The 26,064-nt window shown below is 34.4% G+C and overlaps 1 protein-coding gene across 4 annotated transcripts; it reads right to left on the reverse strand.

Annotated features, from left to right (window-relative positions):
* Positions 1–20,889: 20,889 nt before the first annotated feature.
* On the reverse strand, positions 20,890–25,037 carry LOC133294991 (zinc finger CCCH domain-containing protein 32-like). Of its 4 annotated transcripts, none has more exons than XM_061493769.1 (7): positions 24,637–25,037; positions 24,374–24,516; positions 23,934–23,996; positions 23,693–23,808; positions 23,311–23,527; positions 22,888–23,199; positions 20,890–21,513 (listed from the first exon to the last, which is right to left on the reverse strand). In XM_061493769.1, the coding sequence occupies exons 1-7, from the start codon at positions 24,728–24,730 to the stop codon at positions 21,130–21,132; spliced, it is 1,329 nt and encodes a 442-aa protein (XP_061349753.1). In that variant the 5' UTR covers positions 24,731–25,037; the 3' UTR covers positions 20,890–21,129. The 4 variants fall into 4 exon arrangements, with proteins under 4 accessions (XP_061349753.1, XP_061349752.1, XP_061349754.1 ...); XM_061493768.1 differs by having other exon boundaries at positions 23,311–23,601; positions 23,689–23,808; XM_061493770.1 differs by having other exon boundaries at positions 21,330–21,520; positions 23,311–23,601; positions 23,689–23,808.
* Positions 25,038–26,064: the final 1,027 nt, after the last annotated feature.

The following is a 26,064-nucleotide window of genomic DNA, read 5'->3' on the forward strand; positions in this document are numbered from 1 at the left end:
ATTTCAAAAAGAATTTAAGAAAGATAAAGACTTTTTCCATTTAAGAAAGCATATTCTTTGAGTGTAATCAAAAGAATATTGAAACATCTCTCCTCATTAGTTAAAAAGCCTTGAAATAATATAAAAAAATTGAAGACTAAGACTCATCTTTTGAATTTTCAAATGTTCACATTTGCAAATCATTTCAAAATATTGATGTTTGGAACTTCATTAAATTTTCTCTCAATATTTGATAGCACTTTTCAAAGCAAGTAGAGAGACTATTATATTTATATAATGTATCCAAACATTTTTCCAATTTTCAAGATAACAAAAAAAGGTGAAAGATGCTTTCAACATCTTGAAATAGTTGTCAAGGGTATAAGGTTTTCAAAAGCTTCTCTCAAATGACATAAAAGGTTTTTATTCAAAATCAAGTCAAAAACTCATTTCATAACAAAAAGGTTTTCATACGAATTGTATCACTTAGAAGCAAGATGATTATTGATTAAAGTTCCATCTTAATGAAATATGCTATTGGAATCAAAATATGTATATATTCAAACAAGGTTTACTCTTATATGCAATGAAAAAATTCAAGAAATAAGATCTAATTATACATTTTTGTCATGCTAACCATATTTCTCATGTAAGGAAGGAACAAGTATCATATCATTCATACTATAGAATTCCATAAGAGTTAGGAATAGTGATACTTATCGAGATCAAATATGATGTGACGCTCCTTATGCATGGTGATCCTAGCCACTTGAGCTTTCTTCCTTTGAGTTTTCCATTTGTGAGCAAGTGAAGAAAGTCTCTTTTGGTGCTCTTCATTCATTTCTTTCTTTGTCCACATATGCTTGGCACTTCAATATTTGGTTGCCATATTTGATTACCAATTGTAGAATTAACTCTTAAAGCTTTTCAAATCAAAAGTTAGCAACAAATATCATTTAAACACATCTCCAAGCATAATCTTGGTTGATATACAATATGAAACATGGATTACATTATCAACCATGGAGTAGGAAAAACCATAGACATATGCACTTGAATCTTTAGGAATATTTCAAGCATGGTTAAGGTATGATTCAAGATTAGCAAGAAATATATGACCATCATCAAAACATATTGGGACATTTCGAAGCAAGCAATGACCATATAAGTCATGTTATTATAGATAAGCAATTTTAAATATAATCACATGCCAATCCAAAAGATATAATTTCTTTTCAAAAACCAATACTTGAAAGATCATGGAATTAACATTTTAATCATATTCTTCTTGTTTCAAAGAGTGACATATATCAAGCAATTAATACAAGAATATATTTAATTTTCTGATCTTCAAGTAAGCATATGATACATTTAAGCACATAATAAAGAAGTGAAATCATTTTTGTGCATGTATAACTCCAAGTAAAAATAAGGATATACTATAAAGCTCAAGCTCAAAAAGATTATCATGTATATAACATTTAGAGCACACAGAGGGATAAAAGTAACCGAATTTGAATTCTTTCAATTTAGAATATGGCTCCTTGAGATTATCATGAATATCCCTGTACTTTATCATGCTTGTATCCATTCTTATATGTTGGATACTTTCAGGCTTTCCAAGTCTCAAGTTGAATAAACGTATTTCATTTGAATACATTCTTGAGGTAGTTAGAATCCTGTAATTCAAAGCACTTTTGGTATCCGCTTTTGGATCCATAGGGGTTAGTCATTGATAATCAATTCATTATGCTCTCATAAAGATCAATAATATCACACACAAACTAAGCATAGTAAGTTAAATAATCAATTTAGCATTAAGCACAAAGTTAATAACATTTCCACAGTTTCCTTTTCATAAACCCGTAATTGTGTAGTTAAAACTGGGAATTCATCAGTACTTCAAAAATTCTGAATTTTGGATATGTTATAGTACACATCTCAAGCTTTCTAACAAGATATAGATCATATCAATCGGAGTTTTATAGCTCACGATATGACCAGTTAAATTCACTGCATTAGAAACAGTCACAATCACGAATTTACTGGAATAATGTACACATCCAAAAATTCTAAATATTTCCAGTATTAAACTTGATTGAGCTATCTTTGTAATGCCACTGGTTTCATGGTCGAAGGATTTGTATAGCTCAAGTTATGCTCATTTTAAGTAAACTAGTCAAGAACAGAGTTTATGACAGAACAGCCATGTTCACGAGATTTCTGGGAGCATTATACTTGACTAAAAAATATGAAAATTTGCAGAACTAAAGTTTATCAAGATATCTTTTAATGACCGCTGGTTTCACTTAAAAACAATTTCTGTAACTCAAGATATGCGTAAAACAATTCAGCTATGTCAGAAAGCAACATATAAGTGAACAACTATAGATATAATCATGTGCCATTCATAATTTTCAACATTCAAACCAAGCACATATGATTTTATCCATTACCTAAGGCCTAAAGGATATATACCTCATATTCATTGGATTCACATATGAATAAGCATAAGAGGTAAAGATATTTGATACCTTGGCCTTTGTAATCAAGTGGAGACTTTTTCTTATCCGTTGCTTCTCTTTTTGGATTTTGAACCTTCTGGGTTCCATCTTGTGCATGTGAGAAGCTTTGACTGAAGTTCCATTACTTTTTTGATTGATAATTCCATCATTAGGCCTAGGAAGCATTTTCCTTGATGATTTCTTTTTCTCTTGACCTTGTAGTCCATCATTTTGAATAATTTTCTGCACATTGGAAAAGCTAGGAGGACTTTTTGGTACCCATTTCATCTTGGGTCCTTGAGGGTTAGGAATAACATTCATAGAATTTTTGACAACCCAAACCGATTTGTTTCTCATACAAGAATTTCTTCTATGATAGCACAAATGAGAAATATGTCATACTTTACCACAATAATTACATACAATGTGTTTGCAAGATAACTTGTTCTCTTTAAGCTCAACTTTCAAATTTTTGGTTTTCTTGCTATTATCATTATCCAAACTATTATTTCCACAATCATTTATAGGTTTTCCATGTACAAAAGTATCATTATTATTTTCATTTTCAAACATGGAATATGAGCATGTAGGATTATCAATTATGGAAAGTTTGGATGATAGTTCCTCAACTTGATTATCAACATCAATGCAATTTTTAAGAATGGTTGAGGATTCATAATTCAAGGATATGTTCTCTTCTTGAAAATCATATATATTTTTCAAAGATTCAATTTGATTTTTAATGAAGCAAATACTTTGTATTGAAACCAAATTTCTATTTTTCAAGTTCAACAAGCTATCATTCAAATCATCATACGCACATTGCAAATTATCATGTGAAGGACTATAATCAAGGTTTATATTATTTACCTCAACTTGAATGTCATCATTGTCACAAAGAGGTTTTGAGCTTCTTTGATCCCTTTCGATCCCTTCTTGAGTGTATTTATCATCTTTTTCTTCTTCCAATGGATTTTGCAATTCTTGCTCTCTATATGCATCTTTATGCACAGAATCATCATTGACAAGATAGATAGCAATAAGAGTATCCCATATATCTTTAGCATTTATGCAATGTTTAATCTTAGCATATGCATCATCATATACACTTTTTCTAAGCATTTGCATAGCCTTAAGATTGAAGAAAAATCATCTTTTATTGAAAGTATTCATGCATTCTTCTATTTTCAATGAAAAACCTTCATCTACAACATGCCACATGTAAAGATGAATTGATTGAATAAAAACTTCCATTCTTTTCACCCAATATCCAAAATCCTCACCATCAAAGAATGGTGGTTTATCACATTGAAAGCCTTCCATTTTTTTGTTTGTTTTAAAAAATAATTATATTGGAAGCCCCAACAAGGATCTTTAACTCTAGGTGGTTGAACCCCTAATAGAGCACTAAGCTCTGATACCACTTGTTAGGAATGTGGCTTCCATACTCAAGAGGGGGGTGAATTGAGTATTACAAAATTTTCGCAAAAACCCCCTTCTATTTTCTAAATAATCATTTCAAGTACACTTTGACATATGAAAAGCTAATTTATTTAATTTAAATAATTTACAGCGTGTAGTGACTAAATAACAGAAAAATAGATCAGGTAAATATTTGATGAGATATGAATTTAAATATGCTCAAATGATTAATCAATGCTTATGCAAAAGATAAGGGATAGAGAGATTTGCAAACTTGATATATCCTGGTTCGGTCACTACCACTGTGACCTACGTCCAGACTGAAGTCACTCGATCAAATCTTTCACTAACGGTCAAGCTTCACGGGTGCTTGACAAACCTTTACAAATTCCCAAGACTTCTGTCTCTTGGTAGACTAACAAGGGTTCACTCCTCTTTCCAAGACTTCTGTCTCTTGGCAGACTAACAAGGGTTCACTCCCCTTTCCAAGACTTCTGTCTCTTGGCAGACCAACACAAGGCTTCACTCCCCTTTTGATTCAAGAAGTAAGATGAAGGTGATAAAGAGTGGATATGTACTCTCAAAGTACAGATATTACAAATTGAAGAACTAGTAGGTGTATAGCCTAACAACAAAGATAAGCTCAAGTCTATGCAATGATCAAAATGAGTAATATGTGAGCAAAAGCAAGCTAGAATGAGTGATAAAGACTTGGTAAATGATCAATGACCGAATTGTGTGTATTTGAGATGTTAGGGGGGTTTATATAGGCACCCAATTCGAAAACTTGCCGTTTAAAACAGTAGATATCCGGATATTTATCGAACACATATCCAGATATGTGATTATAGCCGTTTATAGCCGTTTAAACAGTAGATATCCGGATATTCATCGCGCACGTATCCGGATATGTGATATCCGGATATTCAGTATCAGATATCCGGATATTGATATCCGGATATTCTTGGTCAGATATCCGGATATTTCATGGCAGTGACCTTTTTACACATTTTCGAAAATTCCTTTCTTTCAATATGGTTTCTATGACTTGTAAAGCATATGATTGGTTATGGAAATTAACTAGAAAAGGATATTTTATGTAAGTACTCTTTCCAAACCAATTTTGAACGATTCAAACCGCTTGATTTGACTTTTCTTGCTTAAGTCCATGAATATGTAACTGTTATAATGCCATGATTCTCTTTTTTTTGCTTAAGTCATTTGAAAAACCTTTAGATGCATGTTTGACTTGTTAGTTCAAGATTCATTTATGCATTTGATGATGTGTATGACTTGAGCTTATGCAATGCTATAATACTATACACCTTTACACATTTTCCTAAGTCCTAGATAAATATACCATTGAGATCTTGGACTTGACTTGATGCTTGGCTTGCATGTTTCTTGATTTGATTTCTTTTGGATGTTGCTTCACCTTCAAGCAATCTTCTTTGACTTGTTTGTTATCATCAAAACTATGCTGACGTGGAATCATCAATAGTATCATCGTGGCAGCCACATCATCACTTTGATTCTTCAATCTTCAAAGTTTTTCTAATTATTCCTTGTTGCTCTTTATCCAATGATCTTGCCACTTTGATATGGCATCACTCTTCTTGTGTGGCTACATCATACATCTTCAATATCCATATTGGTTGATGCTTTTTGCTCTTGATCAAAGCTCTTCTCTTTTTGTTGTTGCCACTTTGTTATCATCAAAACATACCTTGTATCTACATGCATTTCCTCTACATTCAGGATTTTTTTAATATGCTCATGGACAACACTTCTATTTGTGGTCATTTACCAAAAAAAGAAATATTTTCTTTCATTTATACTCCTGTCTTTCTTCTAAATTCCTTCCCAATCTTTTTTCTCTCCTATTTTTGGAAAGGGAGCACAAGCTCCACACCACTAAAAACGAGTTCATGCATTCATGATAGGAGAGTTTTTTCATGCAAATACAATCAGGTGGGCCCACTAGTAAAAAAAATTGTTGGCATAAAAAACGAACTCTCCATAGCATGATATAGCCAGTTTCCTACAACATTATTTTTATAAATTCCTAAACTTATATGGAAATTATTTACTTTTTTACTTTTATTTGGTGAACATTTCAAATGTTTTACCAATACACGTATTTTTACTAAGTGCAGGAGTTTTGCTTTTTACTCATAATTTATTTAAGAGAAAACATTTCCTCATGTTGTAGGAGAGTTGTTTTCTTCTATTAGTGACCCTTCGATTTTCGTGCAATATTTTCTCTTGTTTTTTATTTTTTTAATAGATGTGGACTCTACATAAGATGTGCCTACAACATGAGAAAATTTTCTCTTACCACATGAGAAAATTGAAACCCTTTATTTAAAATGACAAATTGTATCAAGAAGAATTATAACGTAAAAAGTATTCAAACAAGTTATGGGCAAAAAAAGAGCATTTACCTTTACATATTTCCTAAATTTGAAGTATGCATTTAAAGATAAAAATGCATGTAAATATTTATGTATGCAAATTAAGTATATTTTTGCATTTTATCACATAATTACTTGCAGTGAATCATGTCCCTCTTGTCATTGTTAGCATTTATTTATACTTGAATTTTTAAATATATGTATTTAAACAAAATTATATATAGTACAACATTAATGGAAAATTAATATATATTCATAGGGGAATGATCCGTTTACAAAAAGAAAAATTACAAATTTTTACAAATTACATTATGTACTCCTGGAAGTACATAATGTAAGCTAGTGTACTTCGTGGAGTACATAGTGTAGTTTATAATAGTTTGTAAACAAAAAATTTATAAATATAACCCTCCTCATATTCATATTAAATTTAAAAAAAATATTTAAATTTATCACATAATTGTTAATAAAAATTGTAAATATTGGCAGACTCTAATTGTTGTTGTTGTGCACTATGAGTATTGATTAAGATTCTTTAGATGAATAGGTTACAAATCTGAGTCGTCATTCTAGAGCCTTATTTAATTTGTTACGAGCATGCATAGCTCAACAATCAAAGGACTTGGCCAATAATTGATAAAGAGTTTATTTTCTCTCTGGAGTTCCAATATAGAGAATAAATAAAATAGTCTTAATATACTATTATATAGTCAGATCATCAATTGAATCAGTGGAGAAAAAAAACTTGACCAATCTAAAAATATTTTAAAGATTTTTAAATACTTGGAGGAAGGAATTTAAGTAGCACACTAGCATCTCATCTGTAAGTAAACACATGGCCATAAATTTGAATTTCAATTATGTTAAGTATTTGGATTAAACTATAAAATTTACCTTTTGAATTCTGATGTATACTGATCAGAATCGATTTTACAATTGGGCTGGCCATGTGATTTTTTCTACACAATTAGCCTAGAACCGGCTTGAGTCGGAACAGCTTTAAGTTATGGGTCTTCAATGAAACAAGGTTGGGGGTGTACCTGCTAGACACTCCGACACTCAAGTCAGATTTGGTTCAAACAAGATTTATCATGTAAAAGAAGAAATGTACCTTGATTTGGCACATTGGTATTATAGCAGGGGTATGAGCAGCTTGGTGGGGAGATGTTTCCTAAGTTGGTAAGCTCTTAGAGGCGGTAAAAGCCTTTAATATTGAGAAGCTTACTGAGATGAGTATTTAACTATAGCAGCCTTTGTTGACTGTAATATTTGCTTAAGGATGAAGGCTTTCAAAATGGGCCTTGTGTTATTATATTATAAATTTAAATCAGAAGCCCCCCCACCCAGCTTGCTGCTTATGCTGAGAGCATGAGTAACGAGATGTATAAGTTCGCGGTATGACTTATCTGTTTATCAACCCGAAGATGCATTTCACCGTTCTTTTATTTGGCACTATGGTCTGTACTTTGCATGGGTGTTTGAGAGCTTCATAATTGTATCCTGCATTCTAAACAGTTCATAATTCATATTTTTGCGTACCTTTCTACTTTGCATGCTTTCTGTTTTGATGTCGCTTGTTATGAGTTTTGATGTCACTTTTGCTTTCACATTTCCTTCGCACAATGGAAGTTTTTGGTTCACTTTTTGTCATGTCACATGACAAGAGCATTTTCCTTCCTTTTCTTCTTTACGCAATCGATTTTATAATTGGGCTGACCATGTGATCTTCCTCTACACAATTGGCCTAAAATCGGCTTGAGTCGAAGCAGTTTTAACCATGGTCCTTCAATGAAACAAGGTGGGGGTGTACCTGCAAGACACTTCGACGCTCAAGTCAGATTTGGTTCAAACAGGTTTTATCATGTAAAAGAAGTAGTCACTTGGCTTCATGCATGTAAAGGAGATAGCCACCATGTTCAAAGCCTAAAAAAATAAAGTCAGCGAGGAGCGCACTCAACTTACATGAGGAAATCATCTTACAACCAAATATGTAAATCAGATTGCAGGCGAGACACAGGAACCTCGTTTAACCTGCCAACAATATCTAAAGCTCTTAAGCTTAGGCCTGAAGACAAAAAAGAAGGTAAAACCTTAATTGGTTAAAACTTTCCGTGCACGAAGAAGAAAAGGAAGGTAAAATCTTGACTGATTAAACCTTCCAATGCGCAAAGAAGAAAAGGAAGGTAAAACCTTGACTAGTTAAAACTTTCAATGCGCAAAGAAGAAAAGGAAGGAAAATGCTCTTGTCATGTGACATGACAAAAATCAAACCAAAAACTGCCACAACACGAAGGAAGTGTGAAAGCAAAAGTGACATCAAAACTCATAACAAGTGACATCAAAACAGAGAGCATGCAAAATAGAAAGGTACGCAAAAATATTAATTATGAACTGTATAGAATGCAGGATACAACTATGAAGCTCTCAAACACCCATGGAAAGTACAGACCACAGTGCCAAATAAAAGAACAGTGAAATGCATCTCCCGGGTTGATAAATGGATAAGTCATCTCGCGAGCTTATACATCTCGCTAGCTACTCATGCTCTCAGCATAAGCAGCGAGCTGGGGAGCTTCTGATCTGGATTTATATTATAATAACACAAGGACCAATTTGAAAGCCTTCATCCTTAAGCAAATATTTCAGTCAACAAAGGCTGCTATAGTTAAATACTCATCTTAGTAAGCTTCTCAACATTAAAGGCTACATGACATCAAGTTGCCCCTTCTACAAACTTCTGCAAACATTATATCCAAGCTTCCCACAAGAACCAATGAAGACAATTTACCGCCTCACAAGAGCTACCAACTTGGGAAGCATCTCCCCACCAAGCTGCTCATTCCCCTGCTATAAATACCAATGTGCCAAATCAAGATACGTATCTTCTTTTACATGCACGAAGCCAAGTGGCTTTGTCGTGGAAATCGCATAAGCACATGAGTTATACCAAGATATCATAATAGCAACGTGTTTGCAGAAGCTAGATGCCAAAATTTCTAATGAAGATTCATTGGTCCAAAAATTCATTTCCATGTAACGCCTCATTGTACACCTAGAAACGTTAACATTACTTATGATATCAAGCGCAATTACAATCACATTGATTAATTAAGACCACAGATAAAACTTTTTCCTAAAAACATTGTTCATTTACTTTTTAAAACAAAATCGTACTTAATATAACCAAAATCGTAATTGTAACCATGTAACATTCTCTAAACTGAGACCACTACACTTAACCATTAACTCTCACCTTTTAGTTATTATAAACTAGACATCTAGGGCTTTCCGGAAAGATATTACAATAACCATTTGGTTAAGTATATCCGGAGTTATTAAACTCGCAATGTGGCTGACATAACTGAACCTTCGAAATTGGAGTATCAACTTCAATCCTACACTGACATTGATATACTCATCCAATGGCTCTAATATTTTACAATTTTATAGCTATATGTGTTAGCTTCACATAGGTTCAAACTTCACTCAATTTGAAGCTTTGTAGCTCAAGTTATGCCAATTTTATAGCTCAAGTTAAGCGCTCTTCGAACATTTTTTTTCACCCGGAAGAGCGCTTAAGCGCGCTCTGACAGAGAAAAACAGGTTCAATCTACATAATGGCACCTAACTTGATGGAGCATTTGGTGAATTAGATACCTAATAAACTAGACATGGCCAACAATGATTCCACACATATTGTGGCACTCACATCCCACCATATTCATCAATTTATCATTCAAATCAAAATGAGAAAACATGTTTCACATTCAATCAATGTTACAATAAATCATTTACAACAATATTCTTCAAGATAACTACATGCCAAAGGACTTAGCTACAAAAGAGACATGATCAAAGCTATTAGCCATATACAACAAGACATTCACCACCACAATGATCATGCACTAAGTCCTCCAAAATATATCATGTGGCCTCGAAATATACATATACATGTGACAATATAACTGACTACTCATCTACAATCCTAAATAGCATGCAATCCAAAACATCAGGCTATCAACATATGACATCTAGTTCAAAAACGGCCACTTGTCACCAGATGCTCCTGCAACATCTGTATCTGAAAAGGGGTCCCCACAACACGGGATGAGATATACGAATATATCACAGTAAACTAGGGGTCCTTAGAGCATCTCTCCACCCTATAGTTCACTTATAGTGTAATAGAAATAACCATAAATAATGTAATAAATACATATCCATGCAGTGTGTAACAAACATCTCCATGAGACATCCCTCGAGCTCTCATGTTGTCCTAAGGATACTCAGATGCAAATAGTCCTACTGACCAGCTAAATTACAAAGTATGAATTACGCATCGTCATGCAACATACAAAACATAGAGAAACACATCCTATGTCACACCAAATGCATACACATACGTATAACAAAGCATTAAACTATTTTATTGCATTATATACGTTATCAACAACCACTACCCATTCCGGTCTTAGTGGAACAATAAAGGAATCAATTTTCAAGGTCCAAAGGCTTACCTCAATTTGCTTCTAACTCAACCTTTTTTCACCACCAATGTGCACAATCAAGCTTTACAATTATTAATACAATCCCACAAACAATCACCAATCCAAATGGGCTAATCAAGCTCCATAGCTTCCTCCGATGGTTGGTCTTTTAATGTTGGTCCACAAGGCTCAATCCTAGCACCACAATGGACACAATCAATCATCAAATTCTCTAGTTGCTCAAAATGCTAGAAATTCACAAACTCAATCATGAATTTCCCAATTTATTGAGCAATAACCAAATGACTACCTAAGTTCATTTTCACCGTTTAATTAACATTTCTAACAACTTTTACAAAGGAATTAAGCCTCAAAAAACCTCTAGGCTACCCCACCATACATGCACATTCATGAAATGGAACTCTAACATACTCAACATCATAAAACTCAAGGAAAATGATATTTCTTACCATGGTTAACCTTAGAATCACTTAGGGAGTATATTCCAAGCTTTATCCATGTCCACCAACCTCAAGTTAGGGCACCACCTCCCTCACCATTTTTCTCTCAATACAAGGCTCTTTGGTAGATTATGGACTAGGGGTTGTGTTTGCCTCTCAATTCTAAGCAAGATTGATCCAAGAATCAAGATATTTGGTTGAGAAATAGATGGGTTGGGTTTTGGAGTTCAATGGCTATGGCTTCTCTCCCTCTCTCTCGGTGGTGGCTGCACAAAGAAGAAGAAAGGAAATGAAGGAGGTATTGAGTTTTTTTACACTTACATAGTTTGAGTTATTTCCACCGGGTAAAAGCTTATCTATCTAGTTAGCTTCGTTCACTTCCAAACTTTACCCAATATACTAGAATATTTTTCTAGTAATATTTTTAGCCTTACTTTTACATTTTGGGTACTTTTGTCTACACACATTTTTACCCCATAATTTTCACTAACTGCATTTTTTACCTCAAAAGTGACCCTAATTCATTTAATTAGATATTTTACTCCTTTCAACCCACTAATACACACTTAATTACTTAATTACATGTAATTTACTAATTAATTAGGTTATGGCTATTATATTCCATAACATGCAAAAATTCATATGCATCTCGCATGTCCAAAAAGAAGTCATATATAAAGCTTACGATCTCAAATAATAGCAAGATATAAAAGTAAGAAAATGAGTGCTTCCCTGTTATTCTTCAGCGTTGGATTTGCACATGGTGGTGGGAGTAAAAATTTATATTGATTCCCACAGACGACGCCAATGATCAAAACCGATTTTACAATTGGACTGACCATGTGATCTTCCTCTACACAATTGGCCTGGAACCGGCTTACGTCGGAGCAGCTTTAACCCATGGGTCTTCAATGAAATAAGGTGGGGGGTACCTGCAAGACAGTCCGACGCTGAAGTCAGGTTTGGTTCAAACAGATTTTATCATGTAAAAGAAGATATGTACCTTGATTTGGCACATTGGTATTTATAGCAGGGGAATGAGCAGCTTGGTGAGGATATGCTACCCAAGTTGGTGGCTCTTGTAAGGCAGTAAATTGTCTTCATTGGTTCTTGTGGGAGGCTTGGAGATAATGTTTGCAGAAGTTTGTAGAAGGGGCAGCTTGATGTCATGTAGCCTTTAACGTTGAGAAGCTTACTGAGATGAGTATTTAACTATAGCAGCATTTGTTGACTGTAATATTTTCTTAAGGATGAAGGCTTTCAAAATGGACCTTGTGTTATTATAATATAAATCCAGATCATATACTAAAACCAGTTTCATCATAATTGATTTAATTAATTATGAAATATTTTTTAATAACTAATCCAAAGGAGAAATGAGGTTTATCATGTAGCAACTACGCTAGCAAGAGATGTTAGGGAAACTCTTATTCGAAATCTGGTCAAGGAGGTGAAAGATGCTGATAGTAATTTTCTCGGGAAGGCCTCGAAAAGAAGGACTATGTTTTCTGAGATTTCTTGGCAGTTATGGTTAAGGTGAACACGGATAGGGCTTCTCGGGAAAATCTTGGCCTTGCTGTGTGTGGGGGTGTAATACGGGATGATCAAGGTAGATGGTTGGGTGGTTTTGCTTTAAGGCTGGGGATCTGCTTCTCTTTTAAGTCTGAGTTATAGGGAGTTCTTAAAGGATTAGAGCTGGCTTGGAACGCAGGTTATAGGAACGTGATTACTGAAAGTGATTCCTCTAGTGTTATCATTATGCTCACCAAGCAAGGTGTAGCAGTCTGCGAATGTCAGATGATATCTTGTATATAGACATGGACTCAAAAAAATTGCCCGGTGTCCTTTATCCACACTTGTAGGGAGGCGAATACTTGTATAGATTGGAAGGCAAATTTTATATTAAATGATGTTGAGCACACGGATCAGAACTTTTGGTGGGAGCCTCCTCGGGTATAAATTCGTTACTTCTTGCGGACATGGAGGGTGGATAGGCTACGGGTTGTGGCTTGTAATAATTAGTCTTTTTCTGTTGCCTTTTTTTTCGGCGGGCTTAGGCCCTCTTGTCTACCCTAAAAAAATAATGTATGTTTGTTTATGCTTAATTATTTTGGAAAACAATTTTTTACTTAAATTAAACTTTTTTTCTTGAAAAGCAAACCTGTTCAGCTAGATGCATAAAAAGCTGTTAATTATTTTTTTTATGTTAAAAACCGCATTTTTCTAGAAGCTATAAGCATCGCGATTGCTTGATTTCTGATTAATTCAAAAGCTTTAGAAGACAAATACTGTCTTCAACCAAATAATTTCTTCAATCATTCAACGTCTTTTTTAGTTCAATATCAAAGTATTATTTGTATACATATACCAATTGATCATATCATAAGGATTTCGGCTTAAACTAACACGATGAGTCTAGTTTAGATAAGTATTTTGATGGGATGAGTGAGAGCAACATGATCTCAGCTTTGTTGTGCGGGTTGGGGTCTTCAATGTCGCAGCTATGCATTTTGGCTAAAATAGGAGGGGGTGAGTACCTACAAGGCATTCCCTCAAATCCGTGTTTGATTAATGAGTTTAAGTATAGTGAGGAAAGATAATTGTTCTTAGGTCTTTATCTCTCTATTTATAGTATAAGGCATGACATGTTTGTTAGCTCCACATTTCACCTTAGTATAGCAGTATAGTTGATATGTCTTTTTATTGGCTGGTTTAAGTGGTTTTTCTTGCTTATCATTCACGCGAGATGTCTTTTGCTGGGTTAAGTTTATCTTTATCATTTAGTCATTGTTGATCAGGAGGTTTATCAGTCATATGTCTTTGTGGGATTGTCTGTACAAATCAGTGTTATAAAAACTGGACCAGACCGGCCGGGTCGAATCGGAAACCGGTAAACCGGTCACGTGACCGGTCCGGGTAGAATAATAGATCGGACATGCAAACAAACCGGTGTGACCCGATGTGAACCGGAATAAACCGGCCGGTTTTACTAAAATCGGCAACTCGCCGAGTCAAAAAACAAACAACATAAGGGAAGAAAAAACGTTGGAAAAAATGGAACGGTTGCCGCCGGGAGATGACTTGGCCAACAATGGGGTCCACCAGGGCAGACCACACGGTGGTACATATGTCTAGCCAGAGATCTGGTCGGTGCAGAGGCGGCGGAGGCGATAAACACACGAAGAAGAAGAAGAAGTAGCACGTAAAGAGACGATAACTATTTTCAAAAAATAAAGAAAGAGAGACGATAATGGCGAAGAAGAAGTAGAAAATAAAGAGATGATAGCTATTTTCAAAAATTAAAGAAAGGGAGACGAAGAAGTAGCACATAAAGAGATGATAACTATTTTCAAAAAATAAAGAAAGAGAGACGATAATGGCAGTAGCAAATAAAGAGATGATAGCTATTTTCAAAAATTAAAGAAAGGGAGACGATAGCTGTTTTCAAAAAAGAGAAATGCTTTTGTACTTTGCATTTATTTAATTGTATTGGAAAATGAAATCTACAGAATTGCATTTATTGCATTGATAAAGTGAAAGGGATAGTTTCGGTGGAAGGACTATATACAGAGCCCCTAGCTATTATCCACCCTCAACCTAATCTAGTGAAAGGAGTAGTTAATCACTTAATTCAAATGGAACGACATTTTGCAAAGCTACGACCTTTTGAAAAGTTTATTATATTAAATTATATTTGAAATATGATATTTTTTCTTTTGGAATACAAAATGTAATATTCATTATTAATAAAGTTAGAATATTTATTTATCAAAAAAAGGAGAATATTTGAAATTGAAATTATTTTTATAAGTATTTAAATATATTTAAACTTTTTAATATAAATTATAAATTTATATATATTTACCGGGTCATGCAGTTGAACCAGTGACCCACTAGTTGAACTAGTGACCTACTAACTCAGTACATCGACCAGTTCAATAACCGAGTTGAGTTTAACAACATTGGTACAAATACTAACATGTTTCCTTATTGATTAAATCTTTAATTTGTTTTACACTTGTATTTCAATTAACATATCAAGTACGTCATGTTATGTATGTGTTTTAATTTGTTTTACACTTGTATTTCAATTAACATCTCCAAGTGCGTTGTGTGTTTTAATTTGTCTTATACTTGTATTTCAATTAGCATCTCCAAGTATGCCACATTGTGTGTTTTTTTTTAAATTAGCCACATTAGAAATGTGGATAAATAATCGTGGCTAAATTTTTGGATAAAATTTAATATTAAACTCCATCTAATTTTTTGTTGACTCTAGCTCTATGAATGAGCTGGCTCCACCACTCCAAGTACAATATTTTATTTTTTATAACAATATTTTTCATATCTAATCCACTTAAATTTTATTTTTTTTAAAAATCTTTAAGTAAAGTATTGATTACTGTAATCATATTCTTATAACTAAAATATCCTAAATAAATCAAATGAATGAATGTAGTCAGTTTTTGTTTTTTTTTACCAAGAAAAAAAAAAACAGTTTGTCAGGGGACCATAGTTTTTTGTAATGATGATAATTTATATAGTCCATAATTAGCCACACAAGAAACTTTCAGTGAAATATAAAAGCACTATTAAATTAAGGGATTGTCTTTTCTCATGTTGCATAGGAGAAGAGCTATCTCCTACACACACATAGAGAAGAGAGAGGAGAGAGAATAAGGAAGAAAAAAAAAATTTAAAATGGATTCCACGTTTACTTTGTGTCTTATGCATAAGATAACAATCTTATGTAACATAAGATTATTATTTCCCTTAAATTAAATGTTTCACAGTATAGCGACAAAGATTTTCATTTGGTTTTGTACTCGTAATTAAAATCCTGATCCACAGGTTGCCTGAAATCATGCAAAGATGGGTTTTACTGTCACTTGACTGTCTCCACTAGAGCAAGGTAAGCATGCACTTGCAGGCAAGAATTATGCTAATCTGGAACCTGCCTTGACCCACCACCCTTTTGTAATTAATAACTACATTGTTTTCTGATTTGATTGTAACCCTTGTAACCAATGAGTTCTGGCCTTACGTGGTAAGATATTACAAAAAGTACTACCCATATGATATGATTTCTATTATATATCTGAAATTACTTGGTTCTATTCAAAATTATTACTATCACTTTTACATAATAAGGTCTGTAGTTGTGCATTATTGTTGTCGTTACAATTCTGTGTCTGAATGTTGTCGGTTCTGTTTAAATTTTTATCATCAACTTTGTACAAAAAATGTGTGGAGTTGTGCATAGTTGAGAATTAATTATATAAGAGGCATTAATCACTGTATAAGGCAAAAATCTCCTATTGTTTTCGTCCTTTTAATTTCTTCATAATTTAAGTATGCAATATTTTTTCTGTTTAATTGATTTATATATCCATGTCCTGATAGCCCTTTTTCTCTGTTCAATAACTTTATATCTTTATCCATCTATCTAAGAAAAGGAACCGGTGATTAGGTAGGGAATCAACTATCAAATTACTTATGAGTTATGATGGCCTAATTCTAAGCTTCATCATTGTTTCAGGTGGAGTATCTCACACTCATCTCCTTTACGTGTTTCCATTCTCTCACACATTTACCTTCACTAAAACATGGATTAGATGGTTTTCTATGGTGTAAAGCTACGAAACACCGATACTCCTAAAAAAAAATTTCAACGTATTGGATACACGTATCGGAAACGTATCGGACATGTATTGTTTGATAATCGGCATCCTGTATTATCGAGAATGTATCGAAAACGCCGTATCGGTGCTTCATACTGTAAAGTATCAAAGATTAATTTTCTTGTTAGCTTGGAGTATTTACTTTTTACCCAAACATGGGTAGATGGGTGACTTTTTGGAAAGTTTTCTTTCCCATTGATTCTCAAATGGTACACATGTACTACCATATTTTTTTTGTCTTGGAAAAATGTTGATATTGCCTTCGTCGACATTTTGATCAAGAAGAATAATTGAGTTTTAAATTTTGGTGCAGGGTGTCAAAACAACTAAACAAGGTGGCGTTAATATTATAATTCGCATAGTAATATTGAAATTACTTTTTAGTTTAAATTTTTTTGGGTTAATGCTGATAGTAACAAGTCCTGTTATCTTATTAACTCAGGTGCAACAAATGAGAATAAGAGATATCTTGTTGCGTTTGATCTTCAAATGTCACTAAATGGTGTAAAATATTATAAAATGATATTAGATTATCATCGCAGTTTTATATGTACGAGGTATTTAAAAACGAAAAAAGCTTATGACTTGATGCAGTGAGAAATATAAACAACGAAGATTCAACCCAATATCAAACAAATCAATAAAATTCGGTGACCTAGTCATGTACAAGATATATATATATTTTTTTTTAAATAGAAGTTTAAGTGGGGTTAGACACCGGTATCCCACTAGGGTCAGGGAAGACCTCCCAACCTCTTTGAGGATTTCTGGGAGGGATTACATATCACCCACCAACAAAGTCCTCACATCGGTCAGCAGGGTTTGAACCCACGCCCTTGAGGAGTATGGACCAAACCCTTAGCCAACTGTGCCCACTTTTGTTGGCATGTACAAGATATTTTGTCTATAAGAAGATTCGCTACAGATATTCTAATTCCTTCCTACCATAATTACTTGAATTATGCCAGTGGCTATTTACATTTGACATACTGTTACGCAAAAAGTAAAAGCATTACTGTTTGTTTGTTTTAATGAAATTTAGCGTTTGTTTTGTTTGTTTTGATGAAACAAACAATTACAGTAACATAAAAAGTAAAAGAGAGAGAGAAAGGAATTAAGAAGCTGGGAGTAGGTTGACTGCTCCAATATCAGATTCAGTGAAAAATAGTGTTTGATTTAACTTGGGACTATGGAGTCGGACTCGGAGTCCTAGTTTTTTTTTTTAATGAAGTGGTAGTGGTAGTATAAAACCAAACCTGCTTCTATAGCCTCATGACATTGGAGAACATTGTTTAGGTGCTGCAGCCTCTCCCTCTTGGGTCATTGACCACGGTGACACGGTTTTAAAATTTTTTTACCGATGTGTCACGAGGTTCAAAAATTTTGCCAAAATATCACGGTGGCAAATTCACTATCAATGGTAGCAAGTTTCAATTGCCATGTGTTACGAATTGATAGGCCAGCAAATTCATTGCCATTGACAGTGAGTTTCTGACAACTTGACAAGTGTACCTTGTGGCTGGTGTAGAAAGTAGGTTGACCAATATGACCGCTCAAACTTGCTGTCACTGACAGCAGGTTTGGTGGCTTATCATTTCGTGCCACATGACAGTCCAAACCGACTGCCACCGACAACGGATTTGTCACCCTGACATTTTGGCTTTTTATTCGTTGTTCAGTGTCGGAACATTGATTGTATTGTCACACTTCTAAAAACTAATTTTCAGTATGCCACAATGGTTTATCTTTTTGCCAAAATACCACAGTGGCAAGCCCGCTATTAGTGGCAGCGAGTTTCAAGTGATCAAAACGATCAATATTCTAGTGCATGTGGGACATGTGGTAGGCTTACAAAAACTTGTTGTTAATTGCAGCGGGTTTCTCACATAGGTTTTTTTTTACCGTTCCAACCACATGTTCAATATGCAGGCTTTTTTTTACCGTTCCAACCACTCAAAACTTGTTGCCACTGACAACGGGTCTCGTGGCATCAGATTTCACGCCACGTGACAATTGAAATCTACTACCATTGACAACGGGTTACCATCGTGGTATTTTGGCAAAAAGTTAGACCACCATGGCAAACTAGAAATTAGTTTTTAAAAACGTGAACAATAATCAATGTCCAATACCCTGCATGAAAGAAAATGGGAAAGAGAGCATTTTTAATGCTCCAATACCATCATTTTTTGAGTGATCCCTTTATATAAATGAAAGGATGAAAATGGGAAATTGAAAAAATAATAAGGATAAAAAGAAAAAGAAAAAATTAGTGTTGTGAATAAAAAAGTTATTGGATTGGTTCAGGAACATAAAAATATTTCCCTGATCGCATGCTAATTAGACAGGAAAATGCCAATTCTTACTGATTTGACTCCTTTTCATTATGGTTAAATAAACTGATGATTAATCCCCCCTTCCCTTCTTTAGTCTCTTCTTTTTCCGGGGCCTCCTCCTTTATTTATTTTAGAAACTTACATTCTTATAGCATGCTCCAAAACACCAGAGTACAAACTTTAGCTTTCCGTATAACAGAGGAATTTGTTTTTGAATAATAAGCATATTTCATGTTCTGACAAATTCTACTCTCTCTCTCTCTCTCTCTCTCTCTTCCTCTCTCTCTTAGTAGATTTTGTATACTTTCTTTTTAGTATTATTAATAATTAAAATCTAGAAAATGAGTCTTGAGTTATTTAATAGAGTCTAACATGATATTTCACGAGTATTGAATGCAAAAGATATGTTAATAACATTCTTCTTCACGCCTTAGCTGTTGCTATGCTTCAGTTAATTGACGCCTTAGAAGTTTAAAGTTCTAGGTTTAAACTTCAGCAATTGGGTTCCCGGTCTTTGAAATATCCACTAGACTTTCTAAGGCTCGGTAGCTTTTGCAATCGTATACTAACCAATCAATTCTCATATTTCACACAAGGAATTTCCCAAGAATGCAGATATTTCAGTTTCAGTGGCCAATATGACGTAATTTCCCCTCAAGAACTGTAAATCCGTCAACAAAATAACTAGGAAGCTGATGAAAGCCCTCACGACGTGCGTAGTCAAGGGATTGCAAGACTAAATATAATTAAGTATAAGCATTACATTTAGAAGGGTGAAATATGCTGGGATAACAAAAAATGAGAAGAGAACTTCGTTTAAGTTATGAAAAAAGGTGTACATATATACACATAGAAAATGGATCTTTTAACTCCAATACATAATTAAGAAATCTTCCTCCCCATCTTAATCATTAATTTATGTTTATCTAATGGCTATTATTTATTAAATTATATTAATTAATTAATTATTAATTTCAAACAAATTACAGCCATTAAATAAATAAAAATCAACGGTTGCAATGGAAAACAACACTTCTTAATCTTATACTGAAAATATATATTACATATATATATATATATATAAGGTAATATATTCTTATTATCAATTTCTTCTACTATAATTCCATTACCACTCTAATCACCATTGAATTAGAGAAAAAATTGAATGTAAAGATAGAAAAAAAAAACAATTTTTGAATCCAATACTGATTAGAGTGATAAGAGAAAAAAAATTAATAATAAAAATATCCTACCTTATATAGTAATGCATAAACCGGATAAGTATAGCAAAAACGCACGTTTTCAAAAGCAGTAGCAAAACTGAAATCCGAGCTCTCTATATCTTTTCATCTTAGTAATCTTAGTACGGAATAAGAACTAGGCTGTGTGTCACACAAATACGCAGACATATAATAAGAATCATCGCACAAATGCCATAAATAAGAATCATCACACAAACGCCAAAAATAACAGCATAATAGAGATGAGGCTGGATAGTATGCGGTCTTACCATTTCTCCAAGATTCGCCCTCACAAAGGCCATAAATCAAGAAAGAAAAACAATACTAAGAAGATAGTAAGAAAAGACCAAATGAAGATTTCTACTGAAGCTTATTTGAGATATTATCATAATAATAATATAAACAGATGAGGTGAGCATAAAAGAGAATGACCTAGCATAGGCAATAGGCATTAGGCTCTAAACAGGATTGGATGATGAATTCTCAACATTGAAAAAGAAACTTTGAACAGTTGCCATTAAATAGTGAGGACTATAGACAGAAGCAATAGAGGCTTGTGAAGTCACATACAATAGACAATGTATCAAGTTATGCACTAGCCTGATCAGCGTATCTCAGCACTTTGTCTGGTGCTTCTGCTACTGCTTAGAGGGGCAGAAGTCTGACTTGAGAGTTGCACATCAGAGAGCGAGACAGACCCACCTTGTGAGAAGATTAAACCAACAGAAGTACCAGAAGAAGAAGGCATTCTAGCTGAAAAGGATTCCGTTTTGGACCCCGACATCAGTTCAGGCCGAAGCTCTGAAGATGTTGTTGGAGGAGCTAGGTTAGACAGCAAAGACCCAACAGGGTATGGAGTAACTGGCATCTCAATGAGAGAAGACGCTGATGGACTGTACCTCATAGTCCCCAGAGGATGGTCAAATTTGCACGTGGAGCCAAACTTGCAATGCCCATTTTGCAAATAAAATGCACAAGGTTGTACCCCCTGTTTTCTAGAAAACGAATTAATTAAGAAAAATTCCCAAAAGAGAACACATAAATTGCAATGCTACAACACAATATGAGAATGTGATCAAGAACAATTAACTATTTCATAGCTCATAAAATTAATACTTCAAACGAGTAATATAAGTCCTTTAATCAGTCACTTAACTCTGAACACTAGTATAAATGAGAGGAAAAACAAATATATGAATTGATAAGTTAAGCTATAATTAGGGTGGCTAACTCCATCATGAATAATGCCGCTTGCACAAAATTTGCAGTCACAACTCACAAGTGCGCACACTGCATCTAAAGTCTACGCAGGCCCCCTGAATTCAAACGGAGCAACTTGTGCTGTTGTGTATCCAAGTGCTGTTTAAATAGCATCTTTCCTCAATAAGAGGGACAAAAAAAGTTGACCACAACCAAAATTTACTCATAATGTAACGATGAATCCACATCCTTTATGCTGTAGTCCCCATCTCAGATCTTATATTTCCATATCATATCCCCCCAACCATGATGACACAAAACATGCAAGCAACTTGAGATAGAACGGAAACTACCATGCCACAACTTTTAACATTTAGTACATCACTTTATTGACGTCCTGAGTTGGAAAATGGAAAGCCTTAACCATCCATTCTGAACTAAGTTTCTCAACACCTTGGGTTTCCATATGCTGAAGAACCATTCAAAAATGATATCCATATAAAACAGTCACGAGCTAGTAAATTTATTGTTCAAACTTCAAATAATATTAAATGTCAGACACTTAGCATGCAACAAGCCACAGTAGTATGAAAAGCAGGTTTTACATTAGGACTTATATATATATATAAAAAATCATTTACGTGTTTTCACCCAATAACTTAAGGTTTTAGCGGAGTTGGTCCTTGACATGATATCAAGGCTTGAATGACAAAGTGATCATGATTTTAATCCTTGCCACCTCCATTCTTCTAATAGAAAGTCGAATTCCAGTTCTCAAGTCCAAAAAGGCTTTTGCTGAGGAGACATGTTAGATATACAAAACCAACCATGTGCCATCAAGGACCAACTCTGCAATTGTGCAAAACAAATGTTGAAAATTATCCTTGACTTCAGATCCACTGTTATCCGCTTTGACCTTAGCGCAACTGAAAGAGCAGTTTGTCTAAATTGCCTACAGATTTTGGTTTCTAATAAATAGGAAGTACTGGCGGTGTGCCCTGAGCAGAATAAATGTGTTATTTACACATTTGTATATGTACATTTACATGGATAATATCCAAAAATATAGCTTTAAAGTACCATACAACTTAATATTTAGCTAAATCTAAGAAAGTTAAACTGTCAATATAATTTATCAAATCCAACGAGTAACCATACTTACCGTACGTAAAGGAAGACCAATGGAGCTAAGAAGTGGCCGTGTCACGACCTGGTCCCGAGGATGATGATATCGACAAGCTAATCCAAATTTACAGTCCCCTGTTCTCAGATAGTATTGGCATTCAGGTTCACCAGGTCTTTCAGGAAATACTTGTTCCTTCTGGTTGCTTCCTGAAGGGCCAATAGAAGAGGCAAGAGGAGTATATGGTCCAGCAAAAGCTGATGTTGATGACGATAACTGGGTCACTCCATATAGAGAAGTAGCCCCAACAGAAGGTTGAGCGCCAGGAGATAACACTGGACTTACAGGTGCCTGCCCCAATTTAAAAAACATCACAATAGAGTAACTACTTAATCAAAGAAAAGATTCGACTTTTCACCAAGTTTTAGAGCATATATGTACATATACATATGTCTCTCTTACCGAATAAGGACTCCATCCAGTAAATGGAACAACCCCTGGGGAAAGAAGTACAGGACCATAAGCCCCTTGTACATATGAACCAGGCAATATAGGAGGCCTAGCCACTCTCAAGCTCGTGGAAGCTCCTCCATACTGTTCAGGCAGAGGAACCGTAGGAGACTGCACCTGTTGATAAAATTGAGGTGCAGATGCTGGCAATGATGTGCCGGAAGGTTGAGGATGATGGAATTTACAAGTTATACCAAATTTGCACTGCCCCGTTTTCAAATAGTAGGAGCATTCTTTCTCACCCTGTTTAAACAAAAGGCATGACTTAATCATTGCATAAATTGCTGTCAATTACATGAGGGAGAAGAAGAGCACAGAGAAGAGTCAAACCGGCCGTAACGGGCATCCATAAATATTTAGTGGAGCTTGGCTTAAATATCCACCTCCATGTCTGGGATGGTGGAATTTACAGGATGCACCAAATTTACAGGTTCCAGTTTTTAAATAATACTGCTCATCAGAAGAGATCCAGAATTAGTATAACCATTTTAAGTTGGAATTGGAAAGATAAGAAGAAATTTCAGGATTTTACATTGAGAAGATCATTTAAAAAATAAAGAAAAAAGAACCTATACCTGACACGCAGGTTCCCCCACCCGTTCTGGGTAATCGCCTGTAGCTCTTACTGCCGCAGCAACCTGAGCAATATATTCATACCCTTCAGCAATCATATGTTGCTTAATAAGATGGAATATAAAGTAAGTCACCTACATCCTTCTTACCCTTTTTTCCTAACTAACTTGGGTTTATGCAAAACACAACCAATTTACCCTCTAAAATGAATTTGCAATTGACAAGGTCAAAATTCAATTCCCTCTTTCTAGCTTAAAAAAAAAGAAAAAAAGAAAAAAGGATAAGTGAACAACCGAAGAAGATAACATTAACCATTTAGGAATGACACTAACACCACGAGCAAAAAGCAAGAATGATGTCTAGTACTAAAACCAAGAGCAACGAGACACTTCCATCGAATTCTAACCTAATGCAGATATCTGAAAATGATGGAAAGGGTTACCGCAGCACGATCACGGGGGTGATTGTAACGACACCTGCCACCATATCCACAGAACCCGGTTCGCATGTAATACACACAATTGGGTACACCGGGTCGCTCCGGGTAAGATTCGCCGCCACCCAGCGTTAAATGCCACATCGATTCTACATCACCACCCAAAATCGAGAGAGAGAAAAAACCCTAATTAGAAGCCAGAAACCAAACCCCTAACCTAACTTCCACTTTAAGGAAACCCTAAACAGAATGAGAACAAAAGCGAACACCTTCGAGACCAGTGTCGGCGCCCGGTGAGCGCCATTCGGGTTGATTTACCGGGTTAGATCCATTCCTCGCGGAGCTCCGACCGTAAAAGTCCATGAAAACGGGTTAGTCTTAGGTTGTTTGAGGTTCCTGTACAACAAGTTACAGAGTTTACAAGACAAAGGTAAGATCGGAGAGGTCGTGTTCCTTCCTTCCCCGTCGCGAAACCCAGAGACAGAGATAATAGGTTTTGTTCACACTTCTACTGTAACAAAAGCGTGTGTTCGTGTTCTTGTTCGTGTGTGTTGTCTCTCTCTCTCTCTCTCTCTCTCTCTCTAGGACTGTACGGTCTGCGGTGTGGTGTGTTGGCCTTACTGTGTTTTCTGTATTATTTTCGTTTTTCTTTTGTTTGGGGTTTGGTAACGAGTGCGTACCCGCCAAATAGCGCAAAATGTTATGTTTCGCGGAATATCATGGTTTAAAACGAAAAAGGTTGTTTTTCAAAAATAAAAAAAATAAAAATGAATAAGGTTGTGCTAATGAGTAACCGACACTCGTCCTTTATAAAATGACGCAAATGTCCTTCGCCTTCCAACATCTTGTGTTTGGTTGGTAGTTGTTGACTGGCATGGAGTCTGATCTTACACAATGATAAAATATATTGTATTGGAGGGATATTTTTTAAGGGATTTGCATCTATTATGTCGTTGCATGACATAATTTTTTTTTTTACACACATAATATTTTGTGGGGTTTGTACTTTTTAAAACAGAAAAAAAAAATAAGGCACGCAAAATAAATCTCTATAATATTACTTAATCACTTTTCCTACAACATAACTCTTATAAAACTTATTTTTTAATGTGAAAATTATTTGTCATTTTAAATGATATAAAGCTATGTCATTTTAGGAGAGAGATAGATACAAAAGAATTTTTTTATTTTAAATTTATATTTTAAAAAAACCACCCAATTTCTCTTCATGATTTTTATTTCTTGTGTCTATCTCTCTTCTAAAATGACATAATTTATGTTATTTAAAATGACAAACATCAAACATTTATTAATTTATAACAAATTAAAATACATTTAAAAGTATAAAATGTTTGTGAGTAAAATTAAGAAAAATTTTAAAAATGTGATTTGAAAATTAAAATATATAATTAGTTTAAAATAATTTGAATTCAAAATAAAAAATGATTTGACAAATTTAATTACTCTGAAAATAGTTTTCAATTTACTATAAAAGATAAATTAATTGGACAGATTTGTCATTCTAAGTTAGGGTCGTGGATATTTTGATCTGCTTAAATTCCAACTTGATTATTTTTCGACCTGGTTTTGTGTGTTCTGGGCTAAGGAAAAATTGGTGGAGCAGAGAGGTAAGAGAAAGAGAGAAAAGATCAAGGAGAGAAAAAAGAGAAAGACAAAAAAAATAGTCTACCTATTAA

Source organism: Gastrolobium bilobum, unplaced genomic scaffold (assembly GCF_033153095.1).
Source record: "Gastrolobium bilobum isolate Gb01-03AN ecotype WA unplaced genomic scaffold, APGP_CSIRO_Gbil_v1 utg42518, whole genome shotgun sequence".
Lineage (NCBI taxonomy): Eukaryota > Viridiplantae > Streptophyta > Magnoliopsida > Fabales > Fabaceae > Gastrolobium > Gastrolobium bilobum.

Bases quoted from the DNA above. Each gene is read 5' to 3' on its own strand.
- LOC133294991 (XM_061493768.1), bottom strand. From the start codon at position 24,730: ATGGACTTTTACGGTCGGAGCTCCGCGAGGAATGGATCTAACCCGGTA. The intron at 24,517-24,636 runs GTGTTCGCTTTT...GTGGTGATGTAG, and splicing joins CGCCGACACTGGTCTCGAAG to AATCGATGTGGCATTTAACG. The intron at 23,200-23,310 runs GTAAGAGAGACA...AAATTGGGGCAG, and splicing joins CTGGATGGAGTCCTTATTCG to GCACCTGTAAGTCCAGTGTT.